The sequence below is a fragment of the Melospiza melodia genome, chromosome 24 (genome assembly GCF_035770615.1).
Source record: "Melospiza melodia melodia isolate bMelMel2 chromosome 24, bMelMel2.pri, whole genome shotgun sequence".
NCBI lineage: Eukaryota > Metazoa > Chordata > Aves > Passeriformes > Passerellidae > Melospiza > Melospiza melodia.
In genome coordinates, this window is record NC_086217.1 from 5,409,536 (window position 1) to 5,427,740 (window position 18,205).

Here is an 18,205-nt window from a genome sequence, read left to right on the forward strand (position 1 = left end):
ACTGAGCAACCATCAGGTGGTGAAAAAGTGCTGCTGGCCTGATGGAACTTCACCTGGCTGCTCTCCCATCCTGCCAGTTTTCTCCCTCTGCAGGCGTGGGGTGTGTTAGGAGATGGCAATCCATGGGTAATCCCAGCCAGCAGGGCCCTCAGGATCCCAAAGCGATTGTTAGCAAAGCAGGCACAACATTTCTGTTGCCAGCAGAGCCAAAGGATAAAAACAAGCTGAGAATCAGGGAGTCATAACTGCCTCTCTGATGCTCCACATTTGCTGTGCCAAACATATGTTGGTATAGAAGAAAGTCTGATTCTAAATACCAAAGTGTGGGCAAGATTTAACTAAAGTTTCTGTAAAAGAAACCAAAGCTCTAAACTGTTGCTATATTTTACTGCATCTGCTGTGCATGAGATTGTATAAATGGACTGAACCAGTATGGAATTATGTTGTAGCTGCCTATAAAATTGCTGATACAATGCTAAGGGTAAAACTAAGGTTTGCCATCACTTTGCAGGTAGCAGGCACCATATTCTGTTCCTAAGCATTCACAAAATAGTTCTACAGTTGAAGATCTGTTGACTCAAATGTGCAAACCCAAAAGTTTCAATTTCAACGTTACTGCTGGATGTTTGTTAGCAGGCTGACTGGTTTTTGGCTGAAGTGTAAAAATGTTTAATGTCTTCTGAATTCACAGAATGGTTTGGGTCAGAAGGGACCTAAAGTTCATCCCCCTGCCATGGGCAGGAACATCTTCCACCAGACCAGGCTGCTCCAAGCCTCATCCAGCCTGGCCCTGAACACACCTGGGCAGTTATTTTTATTTATTAATAATTGTGAGCTTCAGTACTGTAAAAACCCCAAACAACACAACCCTTTTCTCAACACACCATGGTGAGTTTATGGAGCTGTTACCGTGACACCTTTGCAATGCATATGTTGGTAAATAAGCATGAATACATTTTAGCACTCTCTTCACAGTTTATAGCCAAACGTGTTTAACTGTTTACTTTTCAGTTTTGACAGTGCCTGGTCCCTGGAACAATGAGTATTTGGATCAGGTATAATATTTTCATTGCAGATGCTGTATTTGTTGAACTCTGTAAAATTAATGCCATCTTTTTTGGTAGCCTGTGCCATTTTCAAGTGAAAGCCATGCTGTGGGTTCTCACTGAGTGTTTCCATGCTGTGACCTGTGCAGTGACGCCCAGCACTCGATGTCTGGTGCTGTGTCAGGTCACTCCCTCCTTATGCCCGGGTTCCTCTGAGGAAACTGGGGCTGAGCCGAGCTGTGTGCACAGACACAGCCTGCCCTACCTGGAACTGGACGTTTGAAACACTCTGCTGATTTTCCATGGATGTTACAAAACTATGACAAAGTAGAGTTACCTTTGGGTTTAACATCACCCTCACAAGGCTGTCAGATCAAACTTTAGTTATATTTTTATGATTTGTTAATAATATGGTATTTTGAGGCTCAATTTGAGCATTTACCCAGCCCTCTCCTAGTGGTTCTTGCTCACCCTCTAGCACTATTCGTCTATTTCTATTTATTCCATTTTCCATTCTTCCCCCTTTCCCCTCACGCCCGGTGCCGTTGCTGAGGGCGCTGCTTGCGGACGGCAGGTGCGGGGCCCGGCTCCCCGCCGGAGGCTGCAGGTGGCCGAGAGGGAGGGCAGGGGGTGCGGAGGCCGGCAGGGGCGGCTGTCCCGGAGCCGGCTCCGTCCCTCCCCTCCCGTCCCTCTCCTCCCCTCACGGCCGGCGGGCGGGAGGTGCCGCCGGGCCGGCTCCGCCCCGCTCCCCGCGCGCGGCTCCGCTCCGCGTTTTCCGGGCCGCGCCCCTGCGCTCGTGCGCCGACACTCGGACGTGCGGGGCCGGCGCCGCTCGCCATTGGCCGCGCCGCCGTAGCCCCATGGGCGTGCGGGCCGCGCATTGGCCCCGCGCGCTGTCAATCAGCGCGTGGCTGCGTCAGGGCCGGGTGCGCGGCCCCGTTCCCTGCTGTGTGCGGGGCCGGCGCGGGGCCGGTGCGGGCGGGGCCGCGCCTCGCTCGTCCCTCGCTAAGATGGCGGCGGCGGCGGCGGCGGCCGTGGCGCGGCTCGAGGGCCGGGAGTTCGAGTACCTCATGAAGAAGCGCTCGGTGACCATCGGCCGCAACTCGTCGCAGGGCTCGGTGGACGTGAGCATGGGCCACTCCAGCTTCATCTCCCGCCGCCACCTCGAGATCTTCACCGCCGCGCCCCCGCCGTCGCCGGCCGGCGCGGACGGGCCGCCGCCCCCGCCGCAGGGAGACCCGGCGGGCGGAGCGGGGGGCGACTTCTACCTGCGCTGCCTCGGCAAGAACGGCGTGTTCGTGGACGGCGTGTTCCAGCGGCGCGGGGCGCCGCCGCTGCAGCTGCCGCGAGTGTGAGTACGCGGGGCCGGCGCTGCGGGGCCCGCCGGAGGCCGCGGGTGCACATGGCGTGTGACAGGCGAGAGCGGCCCCGTCCTGCCCGCGCCTCCGCCGGCACCGCCCGGCACCGCCGCCGTGCCCTCCGCCGTGTCCTTCCCCCGCACCGAGCGGCTGGAGCGGCCCCGGGCTGGCCAACCGAGCCGGGGACAGCCCGAGCGCTGCTTGCCGGTGTCAGGGGAAGCGGCCGGGCGGTTCTGCACGGCCCCGGGCTGGCCAACAGAACCGGGGACAGCCCGAGCGCTGCTGGGAACCGGCCGGGCGGTTCTGCACGGCCCCGGGCAGGCTGGGGCAGTCCTGCAGCCCCCTCGGTGCTTTGGCACACCCGGGGGTTGTTCTGGTTTTGGTGATAGTTTCTGCTGCTTTGCCTGATTTGAACGTTTATTCTGATGGGTAAACTGAATCATCCACGTGAAATGCTTCTGCTGGCCTTAGCGTTTTCAAATGTTTTCGTTACGTGACAGCAAATGTATTAGGAGGTTTTAAACGGTAATACATTCCTTTGCCATTAGCAAACATTAACTGTCTGTGCAAAATGATTTTCTAGGGCAATACGTGAGGCCTGCCCCCGACATTTAAGGCTGTGTTGAACTGTAAATAAGTGATCTGTGCTCTGAGGAGTCACATGTAGGAAAAGTGAAAGTGTTTTGGTTTAGTGTATTTTAGCTTCCTTGACTAAGAAATAGCTCAGACGTTACGAGTGCTGTGCCTTTATAAAGCACATGCCATCAGTGACACAGCCTTAATGCCCTGTGAGCTTTTAAACTGTGTTCAGGACATTGATGGTGTGTATTTTCTGCTCTGTCGGCCTAATGTTAGTTTTGTCACCTGGTTTCTCTGTGAAAATCAAATTGTCTTACCTTGCTGCTTTCTAGGAAATGCTCATTCTGAAGGGCTTTAACAGTGCCAGCGTGTAGTCCTGGATATACTTGGAGGACTTGTTTGACCTTTAACTGTCAGTGCTATTTTTGCTTTCTGCTTTTAATATTAATAATTATTTGGCATGTGGTTAATCTGTATTTTAATCTAACGCCTTTATGAAGTGTAGATCAAATACTTTTTTCTTTATAAGCACTGCAGTATAATTTACTATTTGTAAGCACAATTGTGCATGGTCTGTGTTGATTTCAAACAGTCTAGAATTAGTTGCAGTAATTGAGTCAGTAACATTCTTTTAAATGTTACCTGAGGAAACATTTTAAAGGGGAAAAAATAAGTACTTCTTCATGCTGTCCACTGATTTGTAATTTATTCTAGTTCTTTCCATCAGTGTCGCTTTTCGAGTGGAAAGGAGATTCAGAAGGATTTTTTGTCTCACTTTTGAATTGAATGATGAAAAGTTGTGTGTAGTTAAAATTTCTTCGCCGGTGCACGTGGGTGGTGGTGCAGGAGCTGCCATTTGCTGTGTTCAGAGGTGACACCGTTCCTTGGGCTGTGCACACGCAGTTCCCAGAGCTGCTGCAAGTGGTTCTCTCCTGGTTACAAACTGGAGCTGTGGGCCAGTCAATAAAAGGTGCCCTTGGCCAGGAGCTGGAGCCACCATGGAGGGGGTGAGCATCACCTTGGAGGGCAGGACGAGCCTGCAGCCCCAGAGTTACTCTGGTGATTAACAGCAATTGCTACTTTGTTGCTTTATTAAAAACAAACCTGTTTCTACAACACGGGTCTTACTGGGGATGAATGGGGAAATAGTAGTTTCATTATTTGCAAAGCTGTTTTTTTTGAACAGAAGTCTTCAGGCAAATTCAAGATACTCTCTCCTTTTAGGAAGTCCTTATTTGCTTGCTGATGACTAATATTGTTTGTAGTCCTGTTCTTGAGTTTTGTTGTAGATTTAACTGATCACACTGAAGGTGGTCTCCTGGATTTTAAGAGTCAAACTTGCTTCAGTATAATGTAAACATTAATTAATGGTTGAAGTGTGATGGGAAAGAAAGTAGTTTTGGTGTGAGCTCAAGATTGATGATTGCCAGCCTCCAGCTCAAGTAATCACCAGATCTATTTTTGTTGTTCTTTAATCCTTCTCTGTTGCCAGTAATAAATATGCTTTGCCTATGACTTCACAATCATCAGAAATTTTAATGGCAGGTGAAGTTCAAAAAATTCAGGGTGACCTGTTCCTTCTGTTTAAGTGATGCTGGAGACCAAGAATGGGGGGTCCATCTCTGTTTTGTCTGATTATTAATGACTTACAAAGGTGCCAAGTGCAATACTCTTACAGACTTTAAATCTCTTATTTGCTTGTCACTAATAATTGTACATAGTTCCAGTGTCCTTGGCCTTTTTTTGTTTCAGCACAGTGTTTAAATTTGACTGCATTAATAATGTTACTGAACTCCTTGTTTTTGGAAGGAAAAAACAGAAATGCACCTTGGTAGTCTCCTGCAAAACACACATTTTAAACATCTGGGGAAATGAAGTTATTAATGTTAGAGTATACACTTACCTGTAATAAAGGCATCTTTTTTCTGCAGATAGAAATGTCATGAAACATGGAATTACTGTGCCTTAAGATAAATGTTCTGGTTGCTATTTTTAATGCCTCCCTGGAAGCCTTACTGGCAATTCAAATGTTGAAGTTATCAAGCAGGAGGTAATAGCAGTGGGAAGTGTGTTTTTGTTTTTGCAGTTCTTGACAGACTCCCGTCCCTCCTTGTGTATGTACAAACCAGCTGTCGTCTTGTGAGATGAATCAAGTGGGGGTGGGGAGAAAAAAGCCATTTTTGAGTGTGTCCAGCAAGGAGCTCTCCTGTCAATGTCATGGCTCACATGGGATGAAAGAGGTTGCAGAGGCTCCTGCTCAAGACACTCAGATCAAAACAAGAAATTCATATTTCTACAGCCACCTTTGAGATGCACAGACTGTCCCTCTCCATTCCTAAAATTCATGGTTTTTAATTGCTTTCATTTGCTGCCTGTGGAATTTCCTTGCCTTGAGTGAAAGCATTGATTGGATATATTGCTAGGTAAATCATAACATCAATATTTGCTTTTGAGGTGCTTGGCTGGAAAAACACCTTTTGTGCTGGGCAGAGCAGTGGTTGTTGTCAGAGCTGTTGTGTTCAGCTTTTGCAGAGGCAGGATTCCAGCCAGATGTAACTGATACAGCTGGAAAAACAGACAGACTTCTGGGTACAGCTTTGCTCTGAAGGAGTGCTTTTGTTTTGGTTTGATTTTTGGGTTTCTGGGATGTGCTTTGTGCATTTGAATTCACAGAACTCAGGACATCTTGGACTTGATTGTTCTGAGGCAGTCTTACTCATTTTGACAAACCCATAGATTTTGTATTTTAGTCATTTCTTTTGGTTTTGCTTTTGTGGAGGTAATTTCTGATTCGTAAACAAGATGCCATGAACATAGGAGCAGCATTTTTAATTCAGATCACAGATGCATTTAGTCCATGACCTGCCTTAGGAGTGGTCAGTAGCAGATGCCCAAGAAGGAACACAAAAATGGATTAATACAAATGATTATGTTTCACTTGGTTATTCTTTTGGATTCAAAGTCAGGGTTCAATTCTTTTTGAGTTAAAATAATTTACTGTTTGCATTTTTCCCTCTCTGATTTTAGTAGTTGAGTTTGGGTAAACCTCCTCTATCCACCGTGTCTTTGGATAGTGAATTCTGCAAAGTAATTGGAGCCCATGTTGGGAAAAATACCTCTTTTTGCTGAGTTTTTGGAACCTGATGCCTGGTAATTTCATTTGATCCAACTGAAGCTCTTTTATAGTAAGAGACAGTAAATAACTCTCCCATTCTGTCATTCATTCTGCAGACTTCTTTACATTGCTGAGTGTGGGTGCTCTTACAGTAAATGACATCAAATACGTTTTACTTGAGCTTAACATTTACTGACTAATCCTAAATTAAACCTGTAGCTAAAAAATAAAATTTAATTGGTTTGTATTCCTTTGATTTTCCTCCTGGTAATACAGAGGGCTGAATCAATAATTTTAGCTTGGTGTTGTAGTCTGGAGCTACAAGCTGGGGTTATTGCTGCCTTTCAGCAGGAGAGGTTCTCCTGCTGATGAAAACTGGTCCATTCTGAACAAGGATCAAGTATATCTATTCCCTGAGTCAATTCTTTGGAAAAGTTTATTATGTTCAGTGTTACCTGCTCAGGAAACAGATTGTAAAGAGCCTCAAATATATCAGTGCACTTTTTTCTGTGTATCTAATTGCAGTTACTTAAGTTGTGTGCAAAGCTGTGTGGTTGGAGCTGTGACTGTGCATGTGCTCCATGGAAATTTCTCACTGGAAACATCTGTGGTTTGGCTTAACATGTCACCTGGAGGTGAAAGGATCATGACATTTCCTTGGGTAGTGTTCCATGGTAGCTGAGGAAGAACATGCACTGCTTGGGTTTGGGTTATCATTTATGTTCTAAAGGTTTTCTTATGAATAAACAGATCCTTTGAGCAACCAGACAAAACACGTGCTTCAAGGAATTGGTGTTAATATATCTTGCAGTGCTGTAAGTCCCTCAGACCATGGGGCACCTGCTTTTTCCCTGCTCTGACACCACTTTTGACAGAGGCAGCTCCTGAGGGTGACAGCTGCCTGAGAGCTGGGGAGACCTTGGGACTGATTTGTGTTCAGGGGTGTGTTTGGAGCCTCACACCAGCTAAAAAACTATCAATTACAGATAAAACTATCAATTACAAATAAAACTATCAATTACAAATAAAACTATCAATTACAAATTACCTCAGAACATGCATTGCTTGGGTTTGACTTATGGTTTATGTTCTAAAGGTTTTCTTATGAATAAACAGGTAGATACTTTGAGCAATCAAAAAAACACATGCTTCAAGGAATTGGTGCTGATATATTTTGCAGTCTGTACTGCCAGAGTGCTGTAAGTCCCTCAGGCCATGGGGCACCTGCTTTTTCCCTGCCCTGACACCACTTTTGACAGAGGCAGCTCCTGAGGGTGACAGCTGCCTGAGAGCTGGGGAGACCTTGGGACTGATTTGTGTTCAGGGGTGTGTTTGGAGCCTCACACCAGCTAAAAAACTATCAATTACAGATAAAACTATCAATTACAAATAAAGCTATCAATTACAAATAAAACTATCAATTACAAATAAAACTATCAATTACAAATTACCTCAGAGCATAAAACTAAGGAACATTGGACTTGGCTGTGACTTGACAGACTGAGACTCCAGAAACTTTTATTTACTGGTCCTGTGCCATAGTGACTAATAAGGTCAGCAGGGCTGTGTTTATAGGTGGGTTTTTGGTTACTTTAAAGTAGGATTTGCAAATGTCAAGCTCAGTAGAAGCAGTGTTCTCAGTTTAGCAGATCTGATTGAAGAGGAGTGTAGGAGGAAGGTAGAGCACATATGATTTGAAATGAAAATAGAGATGAGCGGGAAGTTTCTATAGTAATAATTTGTGTTACAGTTGTTTCTGTCATCTCTCTCTTTTTTCATATTTGCCTCTAAGTTACACACACCTTCTGAGTTAATTTTTTATTTTATTAATAAAGCAGTGTTGCAAAATGTCAGACACCAATCAGGTAATTGAGGTAAAGCTTAAACAGTTTATATTTGGATTAATTTGCACTCCATATGCTTTTTCAGTTGGTATGATTGATGTGTATATGAAACATCCTTACCCAATTCTACTAATGCTACAAATGTTCTTACATCTGTAGGAAGTAGATTTTTTGTGTAATTCTATGAAATACTACAAACTTTATAGTCTGTAAATTTCCTGTAAATTTCTATGACAGAAGCAAGATTAGTGTCATTTTGGTTTAAAGGTGCAAAGTCAGTGTTAAAACTATCTGCTCCAAGAATCTGCAATTAAAAGAGTTTTGAGATTTTTATTTCAGTTAATAATGAGGTTGGAGAGATGCAAATTAAATAATTCTCTGCATTGATTAAATCAAAATACCATGGTGCCATGTTTGAGTAGGATGATACACTTAATCAATAGCAAAAGTAGTAAGTTAAATGAACTAATAAAGAAAATAAGTTAATCTTTCACCCTCTCTTTTCAAAATAAATGTGTGTTATTAATTTGCTTATAATTAGGTAAGGACACTTACAAATAATTATTCTTTCATGAAAGGAGATGTGTTTTAGAGAATAATCTTGCTGTGGAGGAGTTCTGCTGCTGTTGGGTTTTTCTTTTAATTTTTTTCAGCATGTGCAATTGTCATGGACAAAGCAGAAGGTTATTTACAGTCATGCCTGAGCCATTCAAAATAAGATGATGCTTCTCATTTGCTGCATTTTTTAGTAAATGCAGTAACTCTTGAAGACATCTCAAGTCCCATTAACTTATATAAAATTAAAAAATACAGGGAAAAATATCATTTCAAAGAGAACCATGTATTTGTCATGTGGTGTGAGGCCATGGCTTTTGCAGTTGGGACTCTCACAACAGTTCACTAATAAGCTGCTGTCTGTGCTGAAATCCTGGGAAGGTGGTGGCTTTATCTGCTGCCTTGCTTGTTTTCATGATAAAAAGTTGATGTGTAGTGACATTTGTTTCCTGCGACTTCCTGCCTTTAAGGAGTTTTTTGACCTAGATAAAGCAGTCAGAGGGGAGGAACCATATTTATTCTGCAGCTATTCCACTTTGGATGGTACAGGAAATAAATGTTCCCTTCTCCAGTTAAGATTCCCTCACTGAAGGGAGCTGAGGCTTCAGTGAGTTGCAGAGCTGGTGCAAATTTTTTGACACATCATCTTTTGTAGGGCATGAGAAGGTCTGTGCCTGGTTGGAGTTTGTTTTTTCACAGTTGTGGGTGTTTGTTTGTGTGATTCTCCTGCAGCCCTGCACGTGCTGCTCTGTCCTCTCAGGTACTGCCAAGCAGAACCTTGGACAAAGCAGGGTCTGTGTGTGCTGGAAGGAAAAAAAAAATTAAGTATTCAAAATTTTAGAGTGTCTTAATAAATATTAATATGAACAAACCACCTTTGTGTTTGTCCATGTGCAGCAAATGAAATGAAAACCATGAGGAGATTGGCAAACAGTTCTGTCCATGCGGATCCAAACATTCCTGTTGACCTCAGCAAGGAAGCTCCTGTGGACAAGGATGTGCAGGGAATGGAGAGTTTGGAGAGCCAGAGCAGTCAAGTAAAAATGCCAGAGTCCTGTCATTATCAGGGTGTTATGAAGTGGAACAAAATTAGTATAAAGTTGACTGGAACTAATTTTAATTCATTGCTGGTTTAAGGCTTAACTTTAAGAATTACAGAAGGAAGCTCCAGCCAAAGCCTGGCTGAAGGCAGAAGTGACCTCAGTGTTGGATCAGAGTGCTCAGCACCTTGTCCATGAGGGCTCTCTGGGGATAGCTGGAACTAGATAAAGTGCTTCAGGTAACTACAATCCCATCTTGAAAAAATGTCTGTATTCCCAACAGCAGAACTTATGGAATGCACAGGGTGGTGGGAATAATGTGATGCACAGGGTTAGAATAATGTGATGTACAGGGTTAGGGTAATGTGATGTACAGGGTTAGGGTAATGTGCAGCTTAGTGCCAAATCATGAGTAGAAATACCTGAGCACTACTGGATTTTTTGTGGTGATCTGGAGTGAATGCAGTTACTGATAAATATTTAATACACAGGCTGGTTAGAATAATGTGCAGCTTAGTGCTAAATCATGAGTAGAAATACCTGAGCACTACTGGATTTTTATGGTGATCTGGCACAAATGCAATTACTGATAAATATTTACAGTGTTGTAAACATTGTCCTCACAAATAATGAGGACAAAAAAATAGAATGACTCAATTTAATAAACCCCAGAACTATGACATCTGGAAAAGTACAGAGGGCAGAGCTATAGGGTGGGAAACTGTTCTGAAAATTAGCAATAGAGTGAAAGCCATGACTGCAGAGGGATCATGAGATGCTGCTCTCAGATGATGTGTCCAGGCACTGATGTGATGACTCTGTGGAAATTGGGGAGTGGCAGCTGCTGCTGCAGCTTCAATCATTCTGGAATCAAATCTGTGGTAAAGGATCTTGCAAAGGATTTCAGTGCAGGGTTGCTAAAAGGAATTGAAGGCTGGAAGAAGTCCCAAAGAGTGGGGGACAAGAGGGGTTCAGTATGTTTGTTTATTCAGAAGGAGTGTGGGGTGCCTGGGTCGGTGTTTATGGGGCTGAATGAGAGAACTAAAGGCTCTCTAATGGATCACACACAGGTGTGAAAGCACAGGCTGTCAACTGAATTGTCAAGGTTTGAATGAAGCTGTGTTGCTTTCAAGAGTGCTGGGATATCTATCTCACCATCTTCCTCTCATAAATATATCAAAACCAACCATTTATACATATAAATACATATAAATATATAAAATTAAATATAGATATATACATTTTGATATAAATATATCAAAAATAAGCCCCAGTGCAGAGCATGGTGACATTTCATGGTTTACCTTACAAGAGGTAAAGCTGAACCTTCTTTACTTCCTCTGCAAATCTTTTTTAATAAACTGTCATGGGGTTTGATACCATTTGATTGTGTGTTTTAACAGAGTCAATATTTGTCTTGGCTTGAAATTAAAATTACTTCTAAGCATTAGACATCCAGTTGCATATTTGTTTATTTCCACTTGCCAGTAGTGTTCTCACACTGATGTTGTTGCTTTTGTTCACTGTGTCATGCTCTTCATATTGGAGGACACTGTACAGTTTCAGAGATAATTTTTGTGTAATATAAAGTGATTCTGTGAAAAGTTTTGTTCTTTGAGTGAGTCTTAGATACAGCTCAATATGAGACAATTTTTGTATAATATAAAGTGATTCTGTGAAAGTTTTTGTTCTTTGAGTAAGTCTTAGATACAGGTCATGGGCTATAAGCCACTTAATTCTTGTCTTGATAAGAAATCAGGCTAATGTATAATGGAAAAGGTCTTTACATCTTGTAGTGAATTTGAATTCAAGTTTTTTTGATTACTTAAATGAAGATTAAATGTATGGTTCTGCTTCAGAAAGTGTGGATGATATCATTTATTGATAGAAGTTGATATCATTTATTGAGAGAAGTTCTTTTTAAATTCTGAATTTCACTGATATGTTCCAATATGGGAGCAGGTATTTTGCCTGCCCTTTTCCTTCTTGGCTTCCTTTTTTCCCTGTCACAGCTGGGAAAAAGTCATTTAATTTCCTTTGAAACATCAATTTCCTCAAAAAGCTGTAGCTGAAATGTTGGTGCTTAGCACAGTGTACAATACATGTTTTACTACTGTAAGGTAAAAGTCTGATTGTTTATGAGATATAAACACAGTTAGCTTTTGTTTGTTTGTTTTAATGTTCTCTTTGTTGTTTTTTAGAACTGAGAATACAGGAAAAAATTTATTTATCACTTTGTGTTGTCCTCTGGACATATTTGGGTGTTCTAGGCAGGATATAACTTGAGGAAGCAAGGCCTAGACATGTAGTTTATACACTTCTGTAGTATTATACATATAATATATATGATATATAATATATATAATATATAATATGCAATATATAGTATATAATATATAGTATAAAATATAATATAAAATATAAAAATATAATACATACGCAGTGCAATTATATATACACACAATACCATTATATCTACAATTATATATAATTGTATATTATGCAGATATTATATATATTATTGTATATATTTCTGTTGCTTACAACCAGTGCAGTAAACACACAAGGGGACTAGTTGGGAAATGACAGAAACTGGCTCTTACAGAAAAGAATTTCCCTCCTTGGGTGATTCTGCAATCTTCTGACCTTTCTAGGCAGGTGAAGGCCTGCAGAGCATGGAAGGGAACAGAGAAATAAGATTTTAAAATGAGTAAGGCTTAGAGAAGAGAAGGGTGAATTTATTTGCATGAAATTCTCTGTGGGGATAAGTTTATATTTGAATCAGAGGAAACTGGTTATTTAAGTAAAAATCATGGCAAAGAGGATAAATGCTCTCAGTGGGGTTGTTGGGGTTGCCACAACAGGGCCAGGAGTTGGACTCTGATCTGTGTGGGTCCCTTCCAGCTCAGGATGTTCTGTGATTGATTTTAGCATCACACCCCACAGAGATGAGAAAAATGGGAGAGGGGAATTCAGTTTCTCCATGGGAGAGATGAGGACACAGATCAAGATGTTTTGCTTTAGAACATGGGCAGAATATTCTGGGGTTTGTAGTTGTGTGAAGAGAACTGGAAGGATGAACTGGGAGTCTTGAGGAAAGATGGAAGATTAAGACATCTCAAGTTTAAGGGCTGAGCCTGAGAAGCAATGCAGTTGTTATTAGAAATATAATCATTAACCTAATGTAGTGTAAGGAGTCTCAGACTTGGGTGTTTCATTGGGGAAATGTCATTCAGAAGGATCTGGGCTCTCACATTTTGGTAAATTGAGCTGTGCTTTGAGCATCTGAGCTAATCCAAGGTTTCCCTGCTGCTGCAGGGGAGCTCAGGAGGGAAGGTTCTGTTTTCTGCAGTGCTCCTGGTGCAGCTTGGGCTGGCCTTGGTGCTCATCAGATGTTCAGATGCTGCTGCTCTCTGCTTTTTTTGCTATTTTTGGGTGCTTTGCTGTTGCACTGAAGTGGCTCACAGAGAGGTCTGGCAGGCACTGGAGTACATGGTGGGCCTGCACAGACTTTGGGCAGCACTCAGCTGGCTGGGACTTGTGGAATTGTACAGTAAGGAGTTGCAGTTATAGGAGCTGTTTGTGCTATATGAAATAAAAATGGAAAGGAAAAGAAAGATTTGAAACAGTGAAAGACCTAAACTAATTTTGGTGTACTAAAAAAGCACCTGTAATGTAATGTAAAAATCTTTCAATCCTAGAAGTTCTTGTGACAGAATGCCTTTTGGTAAAGGAGTATGTTAAATTAAAAAAAAAAAAAATTAAAAGGTTAACCTTAAGTAGACAGGATGCTGACATAATTGATGGTATCATACCTTTGGTTAATCTGTGCTTTCTGGCTCTCTGTTTTTGTCTCTCTGTAAAAGTGAACACACAGAGAAAACATGAAGAAAAAGGGGGTATGGGTTCCTTGGCTGTGGATCATCTCATAGCAGGGGACAGAGTTAATGTGTGGTCTGCATTCCATACATTGAATCAGCCTGGCTCCTGCCTAAATCCAGGCTTTGCTCCACTGGTCACCAGTCCAGTTGCTGGTTTATTGTGCAGTAGTGGAGTTATAAGCTCTAGGGAAAGTTGCACATAAAGGATACAGTGCAGGTAAATGGTATTTTAAAACATTTTATGTGTGGTTTTTTTTTGTAGTGTGTGTGGGCCCCAAAAAAAGCCCTTTTATCTCTAAGACTTCTCTACCTGTAAGGCAAGCAGGTGAGTGATTGGAGTTTGTGCAGCATTCTGTGTGGACTGCCTGAAAGGAAAGCATTATTTTGAAGATAATTGTAAAAACTTCACTGACTTTTACATGTCTTCATGGCAGGGGCTACATGTATGGGATGGGGCTTTCTCAGGAAATACATAAATGTGCTGAAGTTGACAATTCAGGTAGCTCCCATGTGATTTGGTTTTCCTGTGGTGTCTTTTGAGGGCCTCAGCTTGATAGTTTGTAGAAACATCTCAAACAAAGGTGTGATTTGGAGAGAGCTTTTGCTTCAAATGCAGGACAGCAAATCCAGAGTGCCATCAAAGGGAAAATCATGATAATTCAGTGAAGTTAATCCAAACTACTGGGGTAGGAGGCTTGGAAGTATCTGTGCATGGGATTCCTGCCCTGATGGAACTGACAGCTCACCTTCACTCTGAGCCCTCCCAGGGCTGATGAGGTGCAGCATTTCAGGAAAAACATCCTTGCAGGAGGAGCAGATGGTAACAAATACCAGCCTTCCTCTCTGTGCAGTGTTTGGGAGGCTTGGATGCTGACAGAGGTTGGTAGGAGTGAATTCCTTAAATGATCATCAGTCAAAGCCCTGTTTATCACTTGCACAGATGAAAGCAGTAAATAATGCATTAGGCAAAGAGGTGTTCAAGGAAGTGAGTTGTTTTGGGTGTGGGGATGTGCTGGGTGTGCCTGGGTTAGGCTCAGATAAGGGTCTGGAGGTGTTTCTGTCTGATCTCCCTGACATGGTCAGCACTCAGTACACTTATTTTGGAGAAACCAGCCAAAGCACTTGTGTGGTGTGACCCAGGAGGTTTTTTTGTCAGGTAGAGGGGCTTGGTGGTTTGGTCCTCTCTGCCCTTTCATATTACTGAACATTTTTGCCTTGAGTAGCGTTAGGGGCTGCAAGGCAAACACTGACGTTGTGTTCAAATGCTATGAAAATCCTGCTTTGGAGAGGATGCAATCATTCTGAACTTTATTAAAATGACTAGATTGGGTGGTAAGATTCTCATAGAATGATGAAATGCATCCTCATGCAGCCCTACTCTCCATGACACCACCAAGATCCTGGCAGCACTTCTGCAGCTGCATCAGGGTGGAAGAGCAAATGCAGCAGTTTGAGGTGGTTCCCCTGTGCTGGGAATGCAGGTTCTGAAATGAATGCAGGGCTGATGTCTCAGTGTAGGGTAGGCTCTACAGTTTGTGGTTGGGTACAGAATTATTCAGCTTTCTAGATATTGATAATTAACACAGACATTTAGGACCTGGAAACCACAGTGTTTCAGTTAAAATGTCCACGTGACGGGCACAGGAAAGAGATGCAATAGGTAAAAACCACAGGAGAACTTCAGTTGTTTGTTTATCCTCTTAAATTGAAATTCAAGCCTTTGTTTTTAAAACCTTTTCCTGGTATTGGTCAGCCCATAAAGCTGAGAAATGCAACTAGTCTATGAATATTCACCCTTTCTGTAACAAAACGTCATTAGAACTGAGATTCTGCTAGAAGTCTGTTAGAACTTTAAAAAATATTCTGTTTTCTTTATTTTTTCCTTTGTTTTCTTTCTTGAGATTTTTTGTAGCCTAAGATACTGTTTTCTTATATAGTAATTTTTCCTTAAGTACATCACAGTATATAGGGAATATTACCTCAGAAAAAAATTGACACTAATTGTTAAACATTCAGAAGATAAAATTAAAAACCTCATTCACAGCTGGGAGGAGAGCTCAGATCCTTCCACCTTTCTGTGTTTAAACACACAAGGTAAATTCAAAGCAACTCCTGATGAAGATTTTAAAGTTCCTTCATGAATTTTGGCCTGTTGTGAATGGCTTTTGCTGTCTCCTGCAGTGCAGGCAGCCCGAGCACTCAGTGCCAGCACACCCTTGTACACAGATGTTGACTTTGCTGTCAGCAGTGAAATAGCCCTGCTTGTTTTATGGGGTGGTTATTCTGAGGTTGGAAGATTGTTGAGCCTGGAAGAGATCACTAACCCCAGCATGCTACTTAGCTATAAATAAGTTTGGTCTGCTGTGGACTAGTAAGTACTCAGGATTCTTACGTGAGGTTGTTCACTCTTATCAGGGCTATCAGCAAACTGGGTGGTTTGAAGCCTTTAAAGCAAAAAAGCATGCAGGCCTTGCAAAAGAGTCAAAGAAGCTTCTGAATATAAATAATTCAACCCTCAGCCAGAAGGATAAAATAAAAATCTGTAGAAGTTTTAAGTTTATGGATAGTGTTTTTAAGTTATTTTGGTTTAATAGTAGCTGAAGGAAAGATTATTTGTATTTGTCTGTGTGTGTTCTTTGAGTTAGCTGCAGTGTTGCTGAAAAGTGTGCCATAAAATAATTGAGCTTCATCTGAAGAGCTGGAAAGCTTGGTTACATGGAATACAAAATAACCAGAGTGTGGGAGAGTGTGACTTTACAGGGAGAAGAAAACTGAGTAAGGTGGTTTAATCAAAAATGCTGGTTGTAAAAGTCAGGCTTTTCCACAGCTTTTGAAATGAAAAAAGAAAAATCCTGCTGTTGTGGAAATGAAGCTGGGAGATGGCAGTGTAGGAATGTGTGATCTGGGTCTCCTGGTTTGGGAGGCAGGGTGTGTTTTTGGTAATTCTCATCATACTCACACTCTGATTCCATTCTTTTACTGAAAGCTGTTGGTGTGCCTCATCCCCAAGGAAACTCTTGTTTCTGCAACTTGTTCTTTTTGCAATAACCTTTGATATTACAGCATTTGGTGGTTTTCTTATTCTTCCATTACAATTCATTATCTGGAAGGTCTAACTAGTGTAGGGTTAATTACTCTCAGTTGATTGTAAGGCCCAGGGGGTTTGGGAGCCTGTTGCAGTGACATTACCCTTCAGCTGGGCCATCCCTGGGCTCTGCTGAGGGAAACAAGCACTGGTGACTGGGTGTGTTTCACCAGCACAGTTCTGTCCTTCTTGGGACTGTTCTGTTTTTATGGGGGCTGCTTGTTCCAGCTTTTCCCAGGAGATGTAAAGAAGGGAATACGTACAACTGCCCTGTGTTTTCCTAGGGATGTTTTGTGGTAAATAAATTGCTGACTGAGAACATATTGGCAGTGTCTGACACAGAAATGAGCTGGACTTAGCAAGTTCTTCGCTGAATGAGGGAGACTTTTATTTTTAAATCCAAAAGGTCCTTAGATACTTGTGATGGTTCACACCATCTTTAAGCCATTAGAATAACCCTCTTAAAGATGTTCTAAAAGGAGACAGGATTTGACTTGTGCAGGTAATGATTTAATACAAAAATACAAAGGAAAGAGCAATCACTGTGGGGTATTTAAAGGGAAAATACTACATGGTAGGTATTAAAGAGGAAGTGAATATTGGGTGCAGAAGGGGCTGATTTGGGCAGCAGAGGGGGTGATCCTGCCCCAAAGGATGCTGTGGCAGCAGCACAAGCAGCATTGTGACAGGAGTGGGGAAGCAGAGCTGGCAGGTGTTTGAAGTCACCTATTTGAATTCCATCTGAATCAGGTTTTTTCCCTCCCACCATGTTTTGGAGTCTTAAAAATCATCATTGCCTTTCACTGTCACCTGGGCCATGTGGCATTGCTGTGTTTGAGGTGCTGGGTGCACAGAGGAGCTGTGCACAGCCTCAGAGCTGCTGAGCACTTTAAATGTGCACAGAGTGGCCTCCAGCAGCCACAGACACTCCAGAAGTCATTTTATGTAATCTTAGATAAACTGAGCCTGCTGCTTCTAAAGGTTGCTTCACACTACCACTGGTTATATTTAATATAAGCCCTGAAGTGAGTTAGTGCCAAGCAAAGCATTGTTTGGAGTATGGAGAAATAACCTGGGAGCCAAAATTAGCCTGAGCTGTGTGCAGTGGTGTGTGTTTCGTCAGGGCTGCCCAGATCATGTCGTCCCTGAAGGCAGCACATTCAGCTGGGGATGTTTGAGCCATTACAACATGGAACATGCTGGGGCCTGGTGCCAGTAACACACACTGAACATATGACCAGCACATGCCCCCATCAGCCTGGGCCATGAATTATTTACTTTTTGTTACAAGCTGTTTATTTCTGAGAGGTTTTCTCCCCTCTGTCAGTATCAAGCACTAAGCCTTTTGTTTCCTTTTTACTTTTTTTCTTTCTTTTTTTTTTTAATCTTTTCTACTCTTGCTGTTGATTCTGTATTTCTAAAATTCTCTCCACCACCCCCACCCCTATTTTGTTTGTGCTCATTCTCTTAGGATGCCATCCCAGGTAATGCCATTGAAACTGTGGAGGCCAGTCTGATTATTTTCAACTTGTAATTGAGAGATAAAATGACCTTACACTTAATCTTTTGGGACTTGGTCTATATTCATTAGTTAGCTGTGATACCTCTTCTCTGTGTCAATTTTTCACTGTTATGTTTCACATCTGTGAAATGGCAAGGTTTTTCCCTCATCCCCTGTCATCTTTGGTTAGATAAATGATGT

The 18,205-nt window shown here is 42.4% G+C and overlaps 1 protein-coding gene across 1 annotated transcript in view; it reads left to right on the top strand.

The window, feature by feature from the left end:
* Positions 1 to 1,906: 1,906 nt before the first annotated feature.
* The window catches only part of FOXK2 (forkhead box K2), a 46,209-nt gene continuing 29,910 nt past the window's right edge, over positions 1,907 to 18,205 (top strand). Inside the window, exon 1 of the mRNA XM_063175457.1 lies at positions 1,907 to 2,397. Within this exon, the coding sequence (XP_063031527.1) occupies positions 1,907 to 2,397 (491 nt within the window). The remainder of the gene's footprint in view (positions 2,398 to 18,205) is intronic.